Source organism: Tachypleus tridentatus, chromosome 1 (genome assembly GCF_004210375.1).
Source record: "Tachypleus tridentatus isolate NWPU-2018 chromosome 1, ASM421037v1, whole genome shotgun sequence".
In the NCBI taxonomy this organism is placed as follows: domain Eukaryota; kingdom Metazoa; phylum Arthropoda; class Merostomata; order Xiphosura; family Limulidae; genus Tachypleus; species Tachypleus tridentatus.
Window position 1 is genome coordinate 84,778,689 of NC_134825.1, and position 22,053 is coordinate 84,800,741.

The window sequence follows — 22,053 nt, forward strand, 5'->3', positions numbered from 1 at the left end:
ACTTTGAAACAGGTTTATAGGTCGTACTCAGTAAGCCGTATAGCCGTCCAGGCAAACACTAATTTAATTTCATCAAACTTGCTGGAACAAACACTTCACAGCCAATATTAATTTTGTGTTGCGTATTGACAGCTGATTGAAATCTCACCTGAACACTACTGTAGGCAACATAAGCAACGTGACGAAAGGACTCCACAGTTAACAATCGATCAGTAAGTCATCTATTACGTGATTAAAAATATACAGTGAATCGACAAATAATGTATCTTGGAAGGTTTCCTTCATTCGTTTCGTAAGTTTGCCAAAATGTGTCTGATGTTCTAATGCCTAAATACTTCTGTATTCTCCCTTCTTAAAACGAGAGTAATAAACATTCTTGTGTGAATGATTAGCTTAATATAACCTCTGATCTATGATAACATGGTGAATAAAGTTTTAAATGTGTGTATTTTTATAACATGGTGAATAACGTGTTAAAGGTGTGTATTTTTATAGCATGGTGAATAACGTTTTAAATGTGTGTATTTTTATAACATGGTGAATAACATGTTAATGAAGTGTATTTTTATAGCATGGCAAATAACATGTTAATGAAGTGTATTTTTATAACATGGTGAATAATGTGTTAAAGGTGTATATTTTTGTAGCATGGTAAATAACATGCTAATGGTTTGCATTTTTATAACATGGTGTATGATGTAAATGATGTGTATTTTTATAACATGGTGTAAATAGCGTGTATTTTTATAACATGATGTATGATGTAAATGATGTGTATTTTTATAACATGGTGTAAATAGCGTGTATTTTTATAACATGGTGAATAACATGTTAAGGGTGCGTATTTTTATGTTTTGAATTATTTACACTTTCATTATATATATATATTTGGTTAGAGTTTTTGCTACTACCTTCTTTCAGAGGCATGCAGCGTATACAATTAGACATGGACAGAGAAAAATGATGTACAGTTTTTGAATGTTTTAAACAAGGATGCACGTGCAATACTTTTTAACTGCGTATCTGATTATACAGCAGCTTACAAAGAAATTTTGAAGATATATACAATCACGATTACACGCACAACATAACACTTTAAAACATACTTCAATTAATTTCAGCCGTAACTCTTATAGCTTTTTTAGCACAAAGCTGCTCAACAGGCAGACTGCACTCTGTCTACCACGGGAAATCGAGCCCCAATGTTTAGAGTTGTAAAGAGAGTTAGAGTCACCGCAAGTCCAAAGATGAGAATGCATGTGACAAGATACACATAACTTCGGACACTTTTTAAAACTCCGTTGAAATTTATTCAGAGAGACTTTCATCTGTGTATAATCCATGCATTGGTGTATTAGAAACATCTTCAAGCTTGAGTATGTGTCGTGGCTTTCATGTGTATAATTTGTGTGTCAGGCGGAATGTTTTCCTGTATGTATTCGTACGGGTTTGTGTGCATTGAAGCTGCTACAGGGATATCTAAGCGGTTAGAGTTATCTACTCGCAATCTGAGAAAAGCAGGTTCGAATTCCCGTATCACCAATTATGCCCACCTTTCAGCCGTAGGTGCGTTATAATATTACAGTCAGTCCCACTCTTGGTTGGTAAAAATGTAAACTAAGAGTTGGCAGTCGGTGATAATGACTAGCTACTTTCTATCTAGTCGTACATTGCTACATTAGGAACAGCTAGCAGAGATACGTAGTCGTCGTGTAGCTTTTCGCGAAATTCAAAGATTAAACCAAATAAAACTACTATATATATTACATATGCACGCGTATAGTCTGTGTGTATTACATTTATGCGGTACGTAATTGTCGAAGAGAAACACAGATGGAAAATACTTGCGTGATAAGTGAAGATATCAAAGTTCAATATGAGAAACACATGAAAAACAGAAATAGCCATTTAATTTATAGACAGTACATTGCAGGAAGCCGTAGAAAAACCTACAAATGCGAGGTATGCATAGTTCGTGATTGTTAAAGCATATCAATAAAAGGAAGTTTGCGTAGACGGTACCATAGAAGCATTCTGTTATATAATAATGTTTGTCGCTAACATTAACGTGGAGTGAAACAAGAATTCAACTGACTCTGGTGACCTTGGAGGTGCAAAATAACGTTCCAGGGGGTGCAAGATAACGTTCCAGGGGGTGCGAGTTAACATTTCAGTTGTTTTTTTTTGTTTATATTTGTAATATCTTTTCTTTTCCAAATGTTTCGTTCTTGTTTATATATCATTAAAAACTAATTATAAAAATTGGTTTTGGCCACCTTCACCTTTATTCTTAAATAAATAATTACTGTGAGGGGTGCGAGAACATATTAAAATTTTTTAGGGGTGCGGGGCATAAAAAAGGTTGGGAACCACTGACTTAGTACATGCCTTTAGTTTCATCGGCGCACTGGAGTAAGTTCATACTTTAGCATTTATTTATGTTAATACCCTCCTTGAGCTAAATATCCACAGAAACAGTCTCTCGGTGGGAGAGTAATAAGTAATCTTCAGCGATGAACACAGAACGTAGTTTTATTCTGAAGCAGAAAACAACAACAAACTAATTTAATTTTACAATATGACGGGACCCGGCATGGCCAGGTGGGTTAAGGCGTTCAACTCGTAATCCGAAGGTCGCGGATTCGAAACCCGGTCGCACCAAACATGCTCGCCCTTTCAGCCGTGGGGGCGTTATAATGTGACGGTCAATCCAACTATTCGTTGGTAAAAGAGTGGCCCAAGAGTTGGCGATGGGGGGAGATGACTAGCTGCCTTCCCTTTAGTCTTACACTGCTAAATTAGGAACGGCTAGAGCAGATAGCCCTTGAGTAGCTTTGCGCAAAATTCAAAATAACAAATAACTATATGACGGCAATGTTTGCAATTAAAAATCTTAAATAAACATTACAGTGTCATCGAAAGAAATTTATAATACAATATTAAGAGTCAATCATTTTCTACTAAATTAGAATATTTCTTTATTTTGTTATTAGTGTAATGAAATCAGTCTTTGCATATTTCAAACGTTCAGATATAATATCATTGTTATATCATATCGAATATTCAGGATCTCATTATGGCTTTAAAAATTAATAATCTCAGAATGTTGACCTTCGACACCTGAGACAAAATGCGTTGAAAAATTAATGTTAAAGTTATAAATTACAACAGGAAACTTAGCCAAAATTAGTAAATATAACTCAAATAATAAATATTTGAAAACTACGGTTACCAACTGTACTATCCTTTTCAATAAAACTACCTTAACAAGAAGAATTGAGACACAGGGTACTTTATATGAACGATGCAAGTAGCAAGTCAAAAAAAATTAAACTTTAATCTGTTCCAATCAGTGCTTAAAATAAAATCTTGTCTGTTTTGAAACTGAAAGATACTCTAGCAAAGTTTTGGAACCATCGTTTAAAAAATCCTTAAAGTTAAAGCTAGAAAATCATCTTTGAAAATTAGTTTTTAGATGGATATATTAAATACATTTTTGTGCCCTCGGTGGACTTAGCATTGCTGAAGTATTGCTATGAGAAAAACGCACATTTTTGTGTCAAACTTTAATCACGGCTTACTTCACGATACTGTATTAAACTAGAGTAACAATTATATATAGAACTTAGGAAATGGGTAAACATATATTTTTAGCCTAATCTTTTCTATTGGATCATATTATTTCGCATTTAGATCAAGCATAATGTATTTATATAATACCCTGCGTTCGTACATTTAATATTAGTTTGTGAAGGTATTTGTATTAAAACGAAATGATGTGCTAATTTATTTTGTTTAATAAAATCTGAAACTAAAAAATAACAAGTGGTTAAATCAATACAAATCAGTTACCGTATTACAGAAATTAAGTGAAACACAACTACTTTAATGCATTTGTTCCTTAAGAAATAGAGCTTTTTAACAACCATGGGTGAACCCAGTGAACTTCACTTATCATCAGAGACAGGGATATCTTCGACCACTACCATTAACGGAACTGAAACTGTACCCGAGATACCTGAACGCGTTTCGGAAGAAGCCAAAGATAATTCAACTGCAATCGTTTTTTCTCCAATAGCTGCAGCTTTTCGTACGCCAACCTCCTCAAATAATTTAGGTAGTGAATTCGACGTTTCGTCAATAAGTGAAGCTATTCAAAGTGAAAACAACACTGTGAATGATTCCACACAAGAAAGTAGGAATGAATTCATTTTGGTTAACGTCAGTAACGAACAGAGGCCACGAGACAATGAAGAAGAGATGATGAGGACGACCCGTGTCACGTGGCCACACGACACTTCTTGCGTTTTCGCCTGTTTTAGTTGTATTGTTGGCATGTACAATATTAGCAGATTCTCTATACTAGTTTATCTATATAAAGGTAAGATTATATTATCTTTCTTCCTTACGATTCATTAATTTATTGTTCATGGATTAGATGTTGTTGAACATTTTTGTTTATTTGTTGTAATTTTCTATCTACTGTGACTTAAAATACTAATTGTCACTTCAATGTCTACCAAGTGCATTTTGTTTCCATAAATATAAAGAAAAATGGTTAAAAGTGAACCAAATTGTTTTTCTCTTATGCAAGGCATCTTTTGAAGATAATACTGTTTTCAGCTGTCAAAATTCTGTCCAAAATGTTGTTTACTTGAATTGTTATAATTCAAAATTAACTTGTAATATTAAGTTGGCGAAGACATGATGGGGATGAAAGGGGACCTGTGGTCCTAGTGTAAGTAGAGCAATGTATTTCATTATGAACTACATAACTTTATATGTTAAGTCACTAGACAGAACATAACACCGAACCTAGTACAGCACAAAAATATGACATATATATGTGTGTGCATAAGAAATCGTGCCAAATATTAATAAGTTTAGAACTGTATTTTCATTTATTTCAATTTATTTTTATAATAATCTAACAATATCAATAAAGTTGAAAATATAGCTGAAAATTGTCCTAATAAAGAAATTTAAAAAATGACACGTTGTTGGCTGAGGAGAAACTCTAGTGCTGAGAAAGTGATGTCCTTATTGAAACATATAACACTGAGCTGATGCTTCTTTATTTTATCTTTAAAGCATTTTAAATATAAATGTTCATATGTGTGTATGTCCTCTAAAATACAGTAACTTCTAATTTATATGCAACGTCTCCATTGTCTTTAAACGTTGGTAAGGACACTCTCTTTAAGACGATCTATTTTCATAAAAGCAAGATTTTTTCTACAGTTGTACAAGAGCATATTACGTTAATGATGACACCTGTTAAGAAATGTATTCGAACGTCTGATAAAAAACAAAACAAAAATACGTTGAATCTAGAGAATTCTGTTGCTTGTCATATCCTTAAAAAGCTACTATTCCTATTATATCCTTAATGACGAGAAACCCACTTGAAATAAAAAGGTATCTCAAAACGGCTGATATGGGTATTAACACTTTTATTGATAAGGAGAGAACAACGTTTCGACCTTCCTCGGTCATCTTTATGTTAAGAACCCATACCAGCCGTTCTGAGATACATTTTTTTTTCTATTATGTATTTTGGCAAACATTTTGTGTAAAGTAGGTGTATTTTAAGAAGCACATACAGTTTTAAAATTTGTGAAACCAAACAGTGTACCAATTGCAACTGAACTTAATCTAGTCGTCGTACGCTCCAGGCAAGTGAGAAGAAATATTATGTAATATTACAAACGCTCATACAGATACAAATCATCAAAACAAATATTGATCATTAATCTCATACAGTGTTTATTATGAACCTTGAAACTGCTTGATATCGTGCATTCTCAATTAAAACTACGGATTTCGTACGTTAGCAGTTGATGGTATTTTTAATTCTTCACAGGTCCTGTAAAAAGATTTGTATCAATTAAATTTTTGTATTTGTACTAATGATTTGACAAACTACCAGTTCAAAAAGAGAAATTCACCAAACACATAATACGTACCTCACAGAAGGTTGCAGATATCTCCTATACATAAATAAATATCCGAGGTATAACTCTATAAACATTACCAGCTAAGAACAGTATCTAAAACCGAAACAGGATAAGATCGTAATCGTTATACAAAAATCAACTGACAAATTCCTATGAGCTAGAACATCAAATGTAAACGAATATATGAATATGGAAAACAATACACTGCAAAAACAAAAACAAAAAACCAACAATTGCCAGAAATATATTAAACTCTGTACCTTCTAATCATCTGATTGTTATCTATCTGCAATAGCTTATGTCAAAAGAAAATGTCAAGTAGTAAAATAGAAAGCTACTAATATTATTGGAAATGGATTGTACTCAGCTTTCTGTACGGACCTAATTGATAGTATACTTAAATACCTAAAAATAGAAGTTGCCGTAACATAAATAATTATCCAGAAACACTGAAATAATCAAACTATTAATTATAATAATCTTCAGCCTGGTTGGATATATACAATCCTTTGTCTTTCAATCAGATGTTTGAATCTTAGCCCATCTCATAAGAATAGTCCTTCTTAAGACTCTTTTTCATTTCAAAGAGCAAATGAAGAATACGATACTAATTAAAATGTAAAGATAAACAAGTTAGTCGTGTAAGCTACTAACATATTGCTTAGAAAAACTTGAATTATTTGACTGTGAAATTATACTTTTATTTGAAATGATTCAAATATGGACTTTGCCATTATTAGTGGTTACCATCAGTGTTTTCAATACGTTTTAACTTTCTATTTAAAATTTAAAACATACTGAAAGCACTGGTGGTAACCATTAATAATGACTAAGTCCATATTTTAATTATCTTCAATTCGATAATAAAACCCCAAAATATATAATATTATGTGAGATATCCCAGTGAAGATGCTTCTTTTTTTAGCTTACCTCCTTTAGAATATAACTATTTACCATGAGTGGCAGTTTATAAATAACACTATGTAACACAAATTTTGTTTCTGGATAGTATGTGTTGTTTCTATACTATTCGAAATTTAGAAAAATAAATTAAAATATATTAAAATTTTAAAAGGTCTAAAATTCGTAAAATATAATATTTTACTATTCAAGCAAGCAAAAAATTGTCCCTCTTACCTTCTAGAGTTTTTTTTTTTTTTGCAGTGCTTGGAGGTAAAATGAGGTTCCCAGGGTTTGTCTTGATCCCCGATAGGCATGCCGAAATATGTTTTGTAGGCTTCACACATTTTAGCAGATGCTGTCATAGAGAACTTTTTCGCTCTTGTCTTGATAAGTTGGCAATATACATAGCAGAATGCAATCTTCTGGAGAATGCTTGCAGCTTCTTGATGCCATCTCTGATAAAATCAGAAAGATTTATGTGTTCACTTAGGCAGCTAGAACAAAACTGAAGTAGTGAGTCCCTATATATATATATTACCATGGAAAGTTCTAGAAAATTATAAAATGTTCTTGAAAATTCTCGTAAGTTCTACAACATTCTAGAAACTTCTTGAAAATTCTTGTAAGTTCGAGAAAATTCTCTATCAGCTACTCAGCACTGAATCTACCTGGAATATTCTGGAAAATGGGTAGATTTGAAAATTTCATTACCCAGGTCGCAGAAGCAAAGTTTTGAGAGGAAAATAGTTCTTTTCCATTTACTTTAGGCATAAGCAATTAAGAAATGATACTTTCTGCCCAGGAACTAGAAAAAGTAAAAAAATTTTTACATAGTATAATAAATAACTGCGTGGGTTCTGTTTATCTTTGAATATTTACAAATGAATGTTCCCTTCATGAGCAATCGCTATTTCATTATTGCTTATTGTCAAGTAAAAATTTTCATTGAATTTATTTTCTCTCTGGTGTCATGTGTTTCATATAGTGCCCGTTAAACCTGACATCTTGTTTTATGTCCAGTACCAGGCATGACGTGTTAACTAACACTGATTTTTGTTTATATCCACATCTTTTGAAACCACGTCCAGTGTGAACTTGAAAATATTCAAAACTGAAGGTTTTTCTGTTTCTCCAGGTTTTCATCTAACAGGACACTAATACCATCATACTATAAGGAAACTCTTACTTATATGAATGTGTAAAAATTTTTATTACGCGATGTGTAACCCCCAACTTTGCGAAATTTTTTCCTGTACGCATATAGATTTACAATAGAGGAAACTATGCTCCCATTTTACCTCTGTTTCCCCTTACGAAGAACTTTATTTTTCTCCATTCTAAGGGTGCAGATATGACTTCATGAATATGTCACACGCGGGTCTAACGCTTGTTTCTTTGTTTTTGAATTTCGAGAAAAGTTGCATAAGGGCTATCTGCACTAGCCGCGTCTAATTTAGAAGTGTAAGACCAGAGGGAAGGCAGCTACTCACCACCGACAACCGTCAACTCTTGGCCTACTCTTTTACCAAAGAAAGGTGGGATTGACCGTAACATTATAACATCTCCATGGCTGGAAGGGCGAGTATATTTGGTGTGAAGAGGATGCGAACCCACGACGCTCATATTACAAGTCGAACGCCTTAACCACCTGGCCATGCTGATCTAATGCACTGATGCCACGGAAAATTAGATATATACATAAAAAAAATGAAATATTACAAATAAGATTGTCATTCTTCATACGTATATTGTTACTAGATTATAATCGGCATGGCCAGATGGCAAAGGCAATCGACTAGTAATCTTAGGGTTCGAATCCCCGTTACACCAAGCATACTCGCCCTTCCAGCCATAGGGGTGTTATAACGTGACGGTCTATCCCACTTTTCGTTGGTAAAAGAGTAGGCCAAGAGTTGACGGTTGTCGGTGGTGAGTAGCTGCCTTCCCTTTAGTTTTACACTGCTAAATTAGGGACGGCTAGCGCAGATAGCCCTAGTGTAGCTTTGCGAGAAATTCAAAAATAAACGAACTAAACAAACAGATTATAAATCATTTTAAAAATACATGCTCATTAATATTTATTTAGATATAATTTTGAAAAAATTATCCCATTCTCTGAAGGGCATTCAGCTTGTGTTTATTAATTTCCCATTCAATGTTTAATAAAATTTTTCGACTAAAATGTTACTTGTCTACCAAAAAGAGACTTAGAGAGTTGTACTAATTCCAGTTGGTTTGTTACAAACTTTGTTCGCAACGACTGACTGGTAGAGGCATTAAAGCCAATGAACTTCTATTGTTGTTTTTTTTGGATTACAAGGACGCCGGAAAATATTTATTTTAAACTAAATACAGAGCACCTTAGTCTTTCAACATATTAATTGCCAAATTAAAGTTTCTTTCTTTGTATCAAAGGGAAAAAAATATCAGTTATGGGATGAAGATTTTAAAACTGCCAAACAGGTCGCTCTCCATCAGAAAAAATAGATGAGTTGATCAGGGTATTAATTCTTACTCATTCTTACTCTCAGCAATATCAGGGCAAGATACAAAAGTATTACTTACGGATATATGTCCTATATTCCTCTAAGTGTTTCAAATACTAGTGAGTATACTTTAAAACATCTTTATGTCATAAATCACTTACCTGTCGTCGTTATAAAGTAAATATTCCAAGTATGAACAACTGTAATGCTGTATCACTTTCTTCCAACTGTAAGAGCTCGCTCCCCCTTACCTAAAATTATACTTTAAATGAAATAATCTAACTAAAGTGCAGTGATCAGAATACTGAATAACCTCTTTTATGGTGATGTAAATAAAGTCGTAACACCGATTTTAAAACGTTGTTATGCTTCAATTGTGTATTAACGTATTACAATTAGGTTACAAACATCTACCTCCGTACCATAAATTAATTTGTTTTCCAAATGAAAAGAGTGATGCCAATTCTTGAGGTCTCATTTTCTAACAAAACTATCTCAAGTCCCATTTCATCAGTAGATGTCTCCACTAAACATTTGAGTCTTGTCCAATAATCATGTTTGTAGAACCAATTTTCAGTCTCGTCATATCTTTTGGGAATTGCTATACCAGTCAAGTGTAAGAAACTCTTAAACTATCTTTGGTTAAAGGAATAAATATGTAGAATCTCCGAAGAAAAAATTATTATGTAAAAGAAAAACTTAAATTGCAATTATTATTCTAATAAACGATACAACCGTAGAAGTTATGAGTAACAACATATTTAATTAATGTTTCGGAACATACAAATACCGTCTTTAGCAAATTCGTACAGTAAACACTAATGTACAATTATAAATAATAAACTAAATGCTAAATGGAAACTTGGGTAACACGTAAAGACATTAAGGACAACGTTGAGACACAAAGGGAAGTAGGAATTGTAAAAACTAATGAATGAACTTGGATATCATTCCAAAGTAAATAATTTAGTAAAAGTATTTATATAGGTAATAAGAAAGTAGTTGAAAATGTAAGCCCTCTTTAATCAAAAGCTCCAAATATGTGTGGCCTGTGGATAAAACTAAAAATCATTTAATATAATTTGTGTTCAGTAGCTTGACAGTTTGTGTATGTGTACATGTGAAAAACAGAGGTACAAGTATGACCGGTTCTATACGAAATGTCCGTCTGTTCATGGAGACTTGTAGTTAACTGACGTTCTGTTCTGTCAGCGTAGGTTAACTTTAAAGCTACCACACCTACATGAGTAAATGATCCATGAAAGAAATGGGATTGGATAATCCCCAGTTGAATTTGTGTGTAGTATTTTTGTAATACTTTTGTATGTTGATTTTTTAAGAATTGAGCTTTATTTCTCTGAGTAATAAAGATTTGAATACGGGGCATTTAGATACAGTTATCCGTTTAGTATTCTTCAGAGGACTGAGTTTTCCATTCATCTGAATCTATTAACTGCTCTTAAAAGAGCATAATGCCCTTTGAACAACATGACAGATTTTGACCTCTTTCTGAAAACACATCAGTGAACTTTACTCCTTTTGAAACATCTCATTGAACTTTGCTATGAATAACAATATAGTGGACTTCGGCTGTTCTAGAAACACTGTAGTGAAAACCACTTAATAAACTTTGGATATCTTTAAAAAAACTTTAGAAATTCTCATTATTCTGCAAATGATTTAGAAATATCACGTAACTCTTGCATATTATTAGATAAGGGCTTGGTGTAAGTTAACTTTGAAATAATTTACTGTCATCATTTCAGCTTGCTTTATTCTGGAATTCTTCATCATTTCCTTGCTTGTTGGAATTCCTTTTTTGTCCCTTCAAATGACGTTAGGACAGTATGTTGGTTCGGGATTCCTAGAAATGTGGTATATTTCTCCAGCTTTTAAAGGTGAGTAGGAGCAGCTTGGAGTTAAGTAAAAATTCTCTTCAGATCCCTCATGTGCAGAGGAATATCGTGTTACTAAGAAAGATATATTTTTATTACTTAACATTTAATACAGAAGCTCGTTAAATTACATTTTAACTACTAAATTTGATATACATATATATTATAATCATAATTTTTAAGCCATATACAAAACACGTTAAAATTAAACATATTTTTAAAAAGATCCTAGGATACAAGTTACAACGTGGGATTATAAAATGTATCCTATGTTTTGGAGGTGACTACGGAATAGATCCACATAGCGGTAGGGATACACCGTCTACAAGTCTTAACCTCCAATTCGCTAGTTTCATAAAAGAAATTGAGAAATTAGGAGAGCGAGATATGTGTGCTAAAGCTCACAAAGCCCCACATCGAAAACCAAGGATACATTTTATAATCCTACGTTGTAGTTTGTATCCTAGGATCTTTTTTTCAAAATATGCAGCGTATTTTGTTTAATTTTAATGTATTTTGTTTACGGCTTAAACATTTATGGTTATAATATAATTAATCAGAGGTTAGGATTTGCTGTTTTTAGTGCAATCCTTTTTCGTGATTTTGTTTACTTATTTGGCTTCATTTAGATGTAATTATTTAATTTCACTAAAATATATACATATGTATATACACTTAGTGCAAAACTTTTCTAATCGTTATTTTTTCGTTAGGTATTGGTTTCGCTCTTCTCTATGTCTACATTATTCTTGGTGTTTATTCTGCCATACCTGTATCCTGGCTGTTAATATATTTTAAAGATTCGTTTATTGCAAACAATCAGACATACCGCTGGAACACATGTCTAGGAAATTTCTCTAAATATTGTAAGTATGTGGAAGTTAAAACTCTTTTCTAACATTGGTGAAAACAGTAATTATTTTAGATGAGCGTAATAATAATTGTGCGTCGTTATATATAATAATATTAAATTTGAACCCTAAATAATCTAGAATTCAAAATTTAATTTGTTTATCTGCAATAACCCAGCCCACTACAGGCCTTTCAAATATAATATAAAAACATAGTTGCAGTGGAATGTAAATATGTGGAAAAAAAGATATTTTCATTTTAAAAAAAGTACATAAAGTCAGCAGTTTAATTGAATCATGTTTACATTTTCTGAAGCCATTTTTTTCAAATTAAATCTCCTTTCAATTATATGTAAGCCCTTAGTGTGTTAGGGTATAGATACGCTAAGTAACGAATGTTTTAATGTTATGCAATAATAGACAAGTTACTTCCATAAAATATGTAAGAATATTCATGTCATTATTATAGTGTTTGTTTTGAAATGATTAAAAACTGTATCTGGAGAAGGTTATAATTAAATTAATGAATTTTACCTTTATCACTTCTAATTACGCAATAAACAACCACTATATAAAAAGCAACAATGCATAAGATTCAAAATACATTAACATAACTCTGAATACACATGTTCCAACTTCTTTGTTCTACTTTGTAATCTAGTAGGTGAGATGTGTACGTTAATTTCAGTTCTGAATTTTCTTTGTTCTGTTCCTTTAGACTGTTTTTTACCTTTCACTTACAGTTTGTATTGAAAGTCAAAACCAGTCTTCGACTGATTATGTTGGATGGTCAGTCTCCTCTTATTTCCAGTAAGTTCATTTCTGTCGAATTACTAAAACAAAGCAATTACTGAAACATAGCAATACCTTAAAATATAACGTCTAAAACAACAAGATGTAATTGTGACAAAAACTGAATTTTAATTAAATCGTTATTAACACATTGTGGATGGATAACGAGGTTACTCATGTCGGACGCGTTTTATTTTGTTTTTAACTCAACTATATCATTATATTATTTATTTTATGTTATAGGGTATGTGTATGCAAATTTTTAAAGTATAATATGTTGAAGAACATTTTACAGTTTAGAATGGAACCACACAAATTTGCATATGTATCGTGTTTCACTTCCTTTTCCATAGTCAGTACAAACTCTGCAAGCCCTGATAGGATTTTGTTTCCTGTGACTAAAATCAACACAAACAGTATTTCTGGGAGCCCTGTTCGGGCGCCATTTTTGGCTCGGCATGGCCAAGCGCGTTAAGGCGTGCGACTCGTAATCTGAGGGTCGCGGGTTCGCATCCGCGTCGCGCCAAACATGCTCGCCCTCCCAGCCGTGGGGGCGTTATAATGTGACGGTCAATCCCACTATTCGTTGTTAAAAGAGTAGCCCAAGAGTTGGCGGTGGGTGGTGATGACTAGCTGCCTTCCCTCTAGTCTTACACTGCTAAATTAGGGATGGCTAGCACAGATAGCCCTCGAGTAGCTTTGTGCGAAATTCCAAAACAAACAAACACATTTCTGGGAGATCCTTACGTGTAGCTCTCCTTGTACTTTCACGTGATGGACCAGATTCTTTTTTCTCTAGTTCTAGTGAACCTTCTTTCTCTTTGTCAGTAATAAATTCACTCGTCACTGAGAAGAGGAACTACTAATATTTTATATTTTTCTGTTGATTCAGGACTTCGGAGATTATATAGGAATTCAAAAGGCCGTAATTTATTAAATAAAGTGCTACCTTTTTGTCCATTTCGCTGTTGTTGTTTTTTTTAAATAGTGTAGTATGAGAGGTACCGATTTGTACAATAAACACTTTCATATGGACACCATACTGAAGAACACACACAGGTTTATTTTTCTTCTCCGGTAATTCTGTTTTTCTGTCCAGTGGTACAAACAGATAAGTCATGGATGGTTGAAACCATTCTCACTTCCCTCTTGTCTTTACATACGAAATAAAGAACATCATCTTTTCTATGAAAAGTTGTTTCACTTTGTTTTGTTATTGTAACTTCAGCCTTCACCACTTGGTAGCAACCCCCTAATTTATTCTGATTGTTCCATAGACTTGTTTCATGTTCTAGAAACAGGTTTATAATATAAATACTGTGGTTCTGGCATACGCGGAGCAACAATCCACGATTGGGAGCAAGAACTGAAAGAATACTTTCCTCCAGTTTTTATCCTCACCAGTATAAATCTCCATGTTACAAAAAAAAACCTGTGTCACTCACACACCGTTCTTACCAGTAGGTCATATTTTACAATACTTGCGGAGTTGTATGTTCGAAATCTTAGACGTCCTCTCCATGGAATCATGCGCTCATCCAATGACAACTGTTGCTTTGATTTCTATACTGTCCTGAAATTATTGAGGAAATAATTCAGTACTGGTTGAATTTTAAAGAGCCTGCCTGAGGACTCATCCATTTTGTGATTATAATTGAAATGCCAAAATGTTCAATTTTTTTCAAATATTTTTGGCTCATTGTCTGCGAAAATACTGGGGTAATTAAAATAGGACTTATTTATCTTTTCAGTTATATTTTCTTTTCTGTCTCTTTAGTAAAATAAGACCTAGGAACTTATTCATGTCTGTAGATGTGTCTTTAGACCATTGAAGTCCTCTAGATGACTTTGTATGTTTCTCTACAGTTAAATTATGGTCGGTTCACACTTTCTGACAAAACATTGCAAACAAATCATCATCAAACGTTAAAATTGTCATGGCAGCAATACTTTCGGGTTTGGATTGATTTTTATTGACCCCTGGGTTTCCTTCAAATATTTCCAAGTTCGGTGAAACATCTATTTCTAGCCAATAATCACAATAGGAAAACAAATAACTAACAGAAACATAATCATCTTCACTTTCTGACTCATAATTAGTTGAGAGCACAATAACTCTACATATTTTTGTAAGTTTAACAACATCCCTGAAACTAGAATCATTGTCAGAATGATTTACACATCTACATCAGAATATTTACCTACACTTAGAAGATCTGGCAAATTAGCATCAAATAGTTCGGTAATTATCTCATCTTCGCTTAACACGTTACGATTTCTGTGAGAAGCCATTTATCAAACTATGGGTATTGTAAGCAAAAATCAGAAAATTAATAACCGTCCGGAACAAAACATGTCCGGTTCCTTTCAAATTCAGTATTTTAACGCTCTTCCCGAAACAAGAGTAAACTTGTGACCCGTCAGCAATGTGTTAAGGGGTAGAATAGAATAAGAAATAAAAATTATAATTGTGTATTTATAGAAATTGTTAATAAATACTATGATATTTCATAGACCCCAAGCTGACATAAGATAGAGGATTTGTCCTTTTTTGTTAAGTAATAACACTTGTTGAAGCTAAATTCAGTAGTTACCTTTGTCTGGAAAATCCACTGAATAAGTTCTAACCTTGTATTTTGTTCTTCCTTGTAGTGGTATTGTACTGGACCGGAGAAGCGACAGTAATGATATGGACAGTTTTAGATTTGAATTAGTTTTTAATCTTGCCATTGTCTGGTTGATTATTTTCCTTGTTCTCAGTCGTGGAAACAGGTTTTATGGAAAGGTTAGATAATTTCTGTTTTTCATTTGGTAGTAAATATTTTGATGCACGTTATGATACGTACACATTACAGAATTTTAATCGTACGTGATGATATAGTATAATTTCTTAGTGAACAAACAACAACGAGTATGGTAAAAATTAATAACCAATCACACTTGGAGCTGTTAGTAAAACGTCATCGAAGGATATGAGGAAAAACCAGAAAATATATAATTACTTTCTTTAACAGCATGGACAACGCTCTTTTCCATCCTCTCACTGTATAGTTTATGTAAATGTAACTAGCAGAGCTTTGTGTTCAGCAAACTCAGGCTGTGAAACTGATAACTCCAGGTTCTCGTCCCATTAGTACAGACAACACGTTTCGTAGTTTCGGGCCGCGGATACGCAATAAGAGTGACGGTGAAATCCCACTATTCGGTCAGATAAAAGTATTCTGAGAGTTGGCAGTGGGTTTTGTAACTAACTTCTTCCTTCCAGTGTAGGTTCACAATTAGAGGATGGTGTGCGCAGACTGTCTGTAGCTTTGCGCAAAATCCCAAAAAAGAAACAAACATACTAGCGCGTAAGGCGTGCGACTCGTAATCCGAGGGTCGCGGGTTCGCGCCCGCGTCGCGCTAAACATGCTCGCCCTCCCAGCCGTGAGGGTGTATAATGTGACGGTCAATCCCACTATTCGTTGGTAAAAGAGTAGCCCAAGAGTTGGCGGTGGGTGGTGATGACTAGCTGCCTTCCCTCTAGTCTTACACTGCTAAATTAGGGACGGCTAGCACAGATAGCCCTCGAGTAGCTTTGTGCGAAATTTCCAAACAAACAAACAAACAAACAAACAAACAATACAAATAGCAAACCCTCTCAGACACGAGGTCGTATTTACTTCGCTTTTGCGTTAAAACATACTGACCTCAATTCATATTAAGTAATGCAACATAATTCGTAAATAATTTTTATAGAAATGTAAAACCTTTTTTGAAAGAACGGAAGAACGTGCTATGATAGGTGTCACTCAGGGAATTATTTTCTCCTTTAAGACCTAGACGCGACTTACACACCAAAACAACAACAATAGGAGAGAACGATTAGCAGTCAGATATTTAAAATCTAAGGACAAGTTACCAACATAAGCGGAAATGTTTTTGAATGGTGGGAAATAAAAATTAGTCCTAAAATGTATGAAACGACCCATTAAAAAATCTGAATAACAATTATTATCATAAAATAATTCATTCAAGTGGAACAATGATATTAATTTATTCTATCTCGATAGTCAGTCAGTGCTAATACAGATATTATGTTTGTCTTAATGTTTTATGCGGTGTTTCATACATATTTTCCTGTTCCACATGACTTAGCGCATAAACTTAACAATGGGGTTTTAATATATATAGTAGACGCAGTAACGTAGTGCCTATTGTGTAGCTTCGTGCTTAAGAAACCTAAACTTCCTTCATTTTCGAAGTTCCTTGTTTTCCATTTATAGATTTTATTCTTTCGTGAAATTATACTTGATATCTTGTTTTTAAATACCAGTATTCTGAGTCATTTAGAATAATTTATACTTTCTGTATTCATGGTACAACCTAGTAAAGTTTGATTTCTTTTTTTTTACATCTTAAAAAAGGCTATCTTTCCTAAACAATGTTATATTTTTTTAAGTAACCGTCATGCAAAATTAATCTAAAGATATAAGTATATACTAACTAAAAAAACGATATGAAAGACGGTCTTATTCTTTTTTGCTTTGTGAAAAAATAATTAAAAATTAAGTAGGCTCATGACCCTTGAAACTAAAAAGAAGATTAAATGCTCATGTTAAAGCTGTGATATTTTTTAGACCATGTCTACTCTCAGTCTACTCCAATCAAGATTATCTTTGACATCAACAACTTCGTGAAACCCTTCTCACTAAAAGTGGTTCGTGAGTTCGAATCACTATCTCACCAAACATACTCGCTCTTTTAGCCGTGGGGGCATTATAAAGTTGCTATCAACCTCACTAAAATTTGACGGTGGGTGGTGATGACTAGATGAGTGCCTTCCAGTCTTTTAATGCTAAGTTAAAGATAGCTCGCGCAGTTAGCTCTCGTGTAGCTTTGCAAGAAACTTAAAATAACCAAACCAACCACCTCTTACTAAACAACACAATATGAATGATTACGTCACACAATCGTCTTCCAGATGTATCTACTTACACAGAGCAACAAGTATACAGGATAGAGGTCCTTCACAGAATTGTACTAACCAGCTTTTTATTTCATGCCACAAACCTATTGCCAAACAGCATAAATCTAAAACACAATGCTTTTAAAGAAGTGGCATCTACCTCTTAAAGTGCTTGGATCTTCCTCTCACAATTTTACGAGGCGATTTCTAGCTCCAACTGGTACTGTCTGCAAGATCCATCTAGTAAAAACTCCCTAGGATCCATCCAGAAAAAGTGGAAGTTTAACCTGTTTGTCAACAGCTTATTAAATACTTCAATGTGGCTGTTTTTCTTTTTGATGCTTCCATTTCAAAGATCAGAAACCGTTCCTGAAAAATAACACTGAGCTTCACAGAACAATACCCTTTATTCCACAAGAGGTAAGCATGTCTCCCTTCAAGACTGCCCCTCGCTAGTACAGCGGTATGTCTATGAATTTACAAAGCTAAAATCAGGGGTTCGATTCTCTTTGGTGGGCTCAGCAGATAGCCCGATGTGGCTTTGCAATAAGAACACACACCATTCAAGACTACACTGAAACCCCAAAATACAGATTAGTGAAATATTCGCTCCTGAACAACAAAGTCAAACCCCAATTAAAGAAGAAAACACGAAATGCTCTGCATCTAACAGTCAAATCCAGATAACCGTGAACAACAAGGGTAAATAAAAACAAGCTAATTTATCCAAAGTACCTTAACTGTCGAATCAGGTAACACTGTAAATCGTCTGTGCCATAAGCTTGAGACGATTACAATAATAATGAATATATTCCTGACCTAAGCGACTAAAACCGTTATCAGCACCCAAACATTTAGAAACTACTTAGTAATTTTTACAAGTTAACAAGTTTTTTGGCTCGTATCTTGCACATTACTTTTAGATTATCTGTGAGATATTTCAATCATGTATGTTATAACTAAAGCTGTTTTGACTTTTAGTTTAGGTTTCAACTCGAGTACTTGTCGATTAAAAGTTGTGATTTCTTGAAACTCTCCTATTTTCCTCCACAACAAATTATTTAGCATTGGATTTATCTGTCCCCACCACTCACACTTTAATGTCTATTTTTCTCTGAGAAGTATTTTACTTACAAATTCTACACCACGAGTATGACGAAAAGGAATACTTTACTTTCCGATCACTCAAGGTTTTCAAACATAAATGCCTTATTATGTTGATGATCTGGCTCACTCAGAAATAACCACTGCCACCTGAAGATTTCAGTTACTTGATCTCTTCATTGAGTTCAGAAGTGCAAGTAAACTGTCATTTCCTCATCAGCAGCTTCAACCTATACAGTATCTTCTTATTGATATTTTGATCACTCAGGAAGTTAAAGAAGCACTAGAAAGAGGTGTGTTAATTTACATCCATGATGCCCACAGGATTACGTCACACAAATCTGAAAGGAAGACATATTTTCTTGAAGTGTGATAAATTGTAACCATGCTCATTCATGGCCATTTCTTCGAATACTTCCACTTCACGCCTGATAAACTCTACATATGAAATGAACACTGAGCTTCCAAAGTTTTACCTGCCACTGTGTTACATCTGTAATCCGCCATCAAGATTGGATCATAAACATAAAATATAGATTAACCAAACCAAAATCCACACGTGGATCAGCAAACTCTAAACCCGCTGCAAAATCCACCATTGATCATATCTGACCATCACGCCGACATAAGTATTGTAACCACAAGCCAATAAACCCAGGTGACCCTAGCCATAAATTCATACCCTTCAAATGTCAAGTCTGATAACAAAAAACATCAACTCCGTTGACTACCTGAGGAAGCTCATCAAACGCTCAAATAACTCCAAACTAAATCTATCAAAGAATTCACTCTAGGTAAAAGGTTTGCTTATTTGTAATTAAACGCAAATTTACACAATGGGCTATCTGTGTTCTGCCTACCACCAGTATCGAAAAGTTGTTTCTAATGTTGTAAGCCCGCTGTGTCACTGAGAGAACTTTAGCTAAAAAATGTGAAGGTTTTTACTATTCCATCGAAAGCTTACAAAATCCTTTGAAACCACCTTAAATATCATTTTCTAATATCTTATTTCTCCGTTTTTACCATCGAGACAAAAATAATCATCAAGTTTGCAAGTATAACAATAATAATCTAGCTAATCAACTTTAAGTTTTAGTTTGTTTCATTTATAGTAAGTAAAAAGAGATCCCACCTAAAATTCTTACTAAAATGTCGGGAACTTTGATTTCAACCTGAAAAAGGCCTCAGTATAGAAGCCAAACCTTCATTCATTCCAGAAACTTGCAGAATTAGTCCATTCAAATCAGATCTCTACTACTCTTGTTGTTCTTTTCATTGGCTTCATGACCATATTCTACAATACCCTAAGCTTGCACCCTATATAATGGAAAGAGGAAGACGTTAAACTTGATCTGACCCCCTCCATTTCAACCTTGATCTGAAACACGACACAGAAACAGTTACCTTAACCTTTTCGGAGGTTCATATAAAGTATTTGCCCTTTGCTCTTGCCACTATTAAACAAGAACAGAATAACCTCAAAGATAATTGTTCCTTGACCTTTATAAAACTGTGTGGGTAAATGGCATTAATATTGTGACACTCTTGTAATGGGTGAAATATGTCATTTGTTATATAACTACAGATGTTTATTTTATAATCTCACGAAAGCAAACAGATGAACGAAAATAAGATGTAATAAAATAAAGTTTTAATTATAAATATTCTGTTAACCTTTAGCTTTTACTATTTTATACAATGTTAAAAGTTAACTTGTGTAAAAGATTAACTGTTAGCTTCGGTAAACGTGTTTCTGTATTTTAAAAACACTCTCTAAGGATGTATTTGAATTACAGAATTGAAAACAAAGGTTACCCCGAACATGTGCTTACCTAAACCTCCAAATTAAATCCATGTTTTCAGCTAGATGTATCGTTCAACTGTGTTAGAATATAATAGACAAAAACAAAAATTATCTTAAAACTTATATCAATCATCTGACACTTTGTATCCAATAAGCAAATTCATCATACGCAATGTTGTTATCACGTTGAATATTCAAATAACCTACTATTTATTGGTAAGTTGGTTGGATATTTTCGTTTCAGGTGTTAGATATTTTAAACCTAGAACATTTCCACATGCTAAGACCAACCTTCAGCTGATAAACGTTTACACTTTGTTCATAAAATATTCTATGATGTAAATGTTAAAGTCCTTTCTATAAAGTTAGTTTTAGTTCATTTATTCTTTATTAACTTCGCACTTTCTATATTTTAGCTAGTCTATGCTCTTACCCTTGTGCCAGTAGGTTTGTTGTTTTTGGTAGCAGTTAAAGTTATGGAACAATGGGGAAGTGGAATAGCAACGTTGTTCGATGTGCCATGGAAAACAACACTTGCTGATCCAACGGTATGGTTTTGGTATAATTTGCATAAGGCTATACATTACATTCATGAATAATGTTAAACAGTCATCCTAATTGTAAAATACATTTAACATTATCTTTAATATTTTAATGAGTAATACTACTAATGAAACTAGGTATAAATAAAAATAGATTAGAGAGTTTTATACAAACACAGAAAAACAATAGTCAATTTATGTGAAATCACAAAATATATAAGATGTTACAAAGTGTTCGCATATCAACCTTTTAAATATAAATACTTAATTCCAAGTGCTCGTAATACTTTACCTTTAAATATTTACAAAGAAAATGTACAAGCAATAATTAATTAATGTAATACAAAAGACAAATGATTATTGATAAAATATTCCATTTTATATCTAGGAAATATGTAATTTACACTTTTAAAAACATAATTGAATTTAAGTATAAGTGAAAAACAAAACTATGAACATTTTGCTTCAGTAAAAATTAATTATGGAGGAATTTTACCACAAGAAAGATAAAATGTGTTTAATTGAGATGAAAATGCATCTATTGCACGTTTGTTTGTTTTCCAGTCTTGGCTCTTAGCAACCAGGGAGGCGTTTCTAACGTGGATGTTGTACGGCACCCTCTGTCTTAATATGTGTAGTCACAACAAAATTTCTTCTTGCGTCATTAGGTAATAACAAGTTATGTTTTGAACAATATTAATAACTACAGTTTGGTATTTGATTTCTTTAATGGTTTCATATAAAACTCAGTGTTTGGAATATTTATTAACT

At 33.4% G+C, this 22,053-nt stretch overlaps 1 protein-coding gene across 1 annotated transcript in view; it reads left to right on the forward strand.

The window, feature by feature from the left end:
- The window catches only part of LOC143254219 (sodium-dependent transporter bedraggled-like), a 43,942-nt gene continuing 21,889 nt past the window's right edge, over positions 1 to 22,053 (forward strand). The window contains exons 1-8 of the mRNA XM_076509016.1: positions 1 to 212; positions 3,907 to 4,381; positions 11,113 to 11,244; positions 11,955 to 12,107; positions 12,836 to 12,902; positions 15,537 to 15,669; positions 21,157 to 21,288; positions 21,847 to 21,950. Coding sequence (XP_076365131.1) covers positions 3,928 to 4,381; positions 11,113 to 11,244; positions 11,955 to 12,107; positions 12,836 to 12,902; positions 15,537 to 15,669; positions 21,157 to 21,288; positions 21,847 to 21,950 — 1,175 coding nt within the window. The 5' untranslated portion in view covers positions 1 to 212; positions 3,907 to 3,927. The remainder of the gene's footprint in view (positions 213 to 3,906; positions 4,382 to 11,112; positions 11,245 to 11,954; positions 12,108 to 12,835; positions 12,903 to 15,536; positions 15,670 to 21,156; positions 21,289 to 21,846; positions 21,951 to 22,053) is intronic.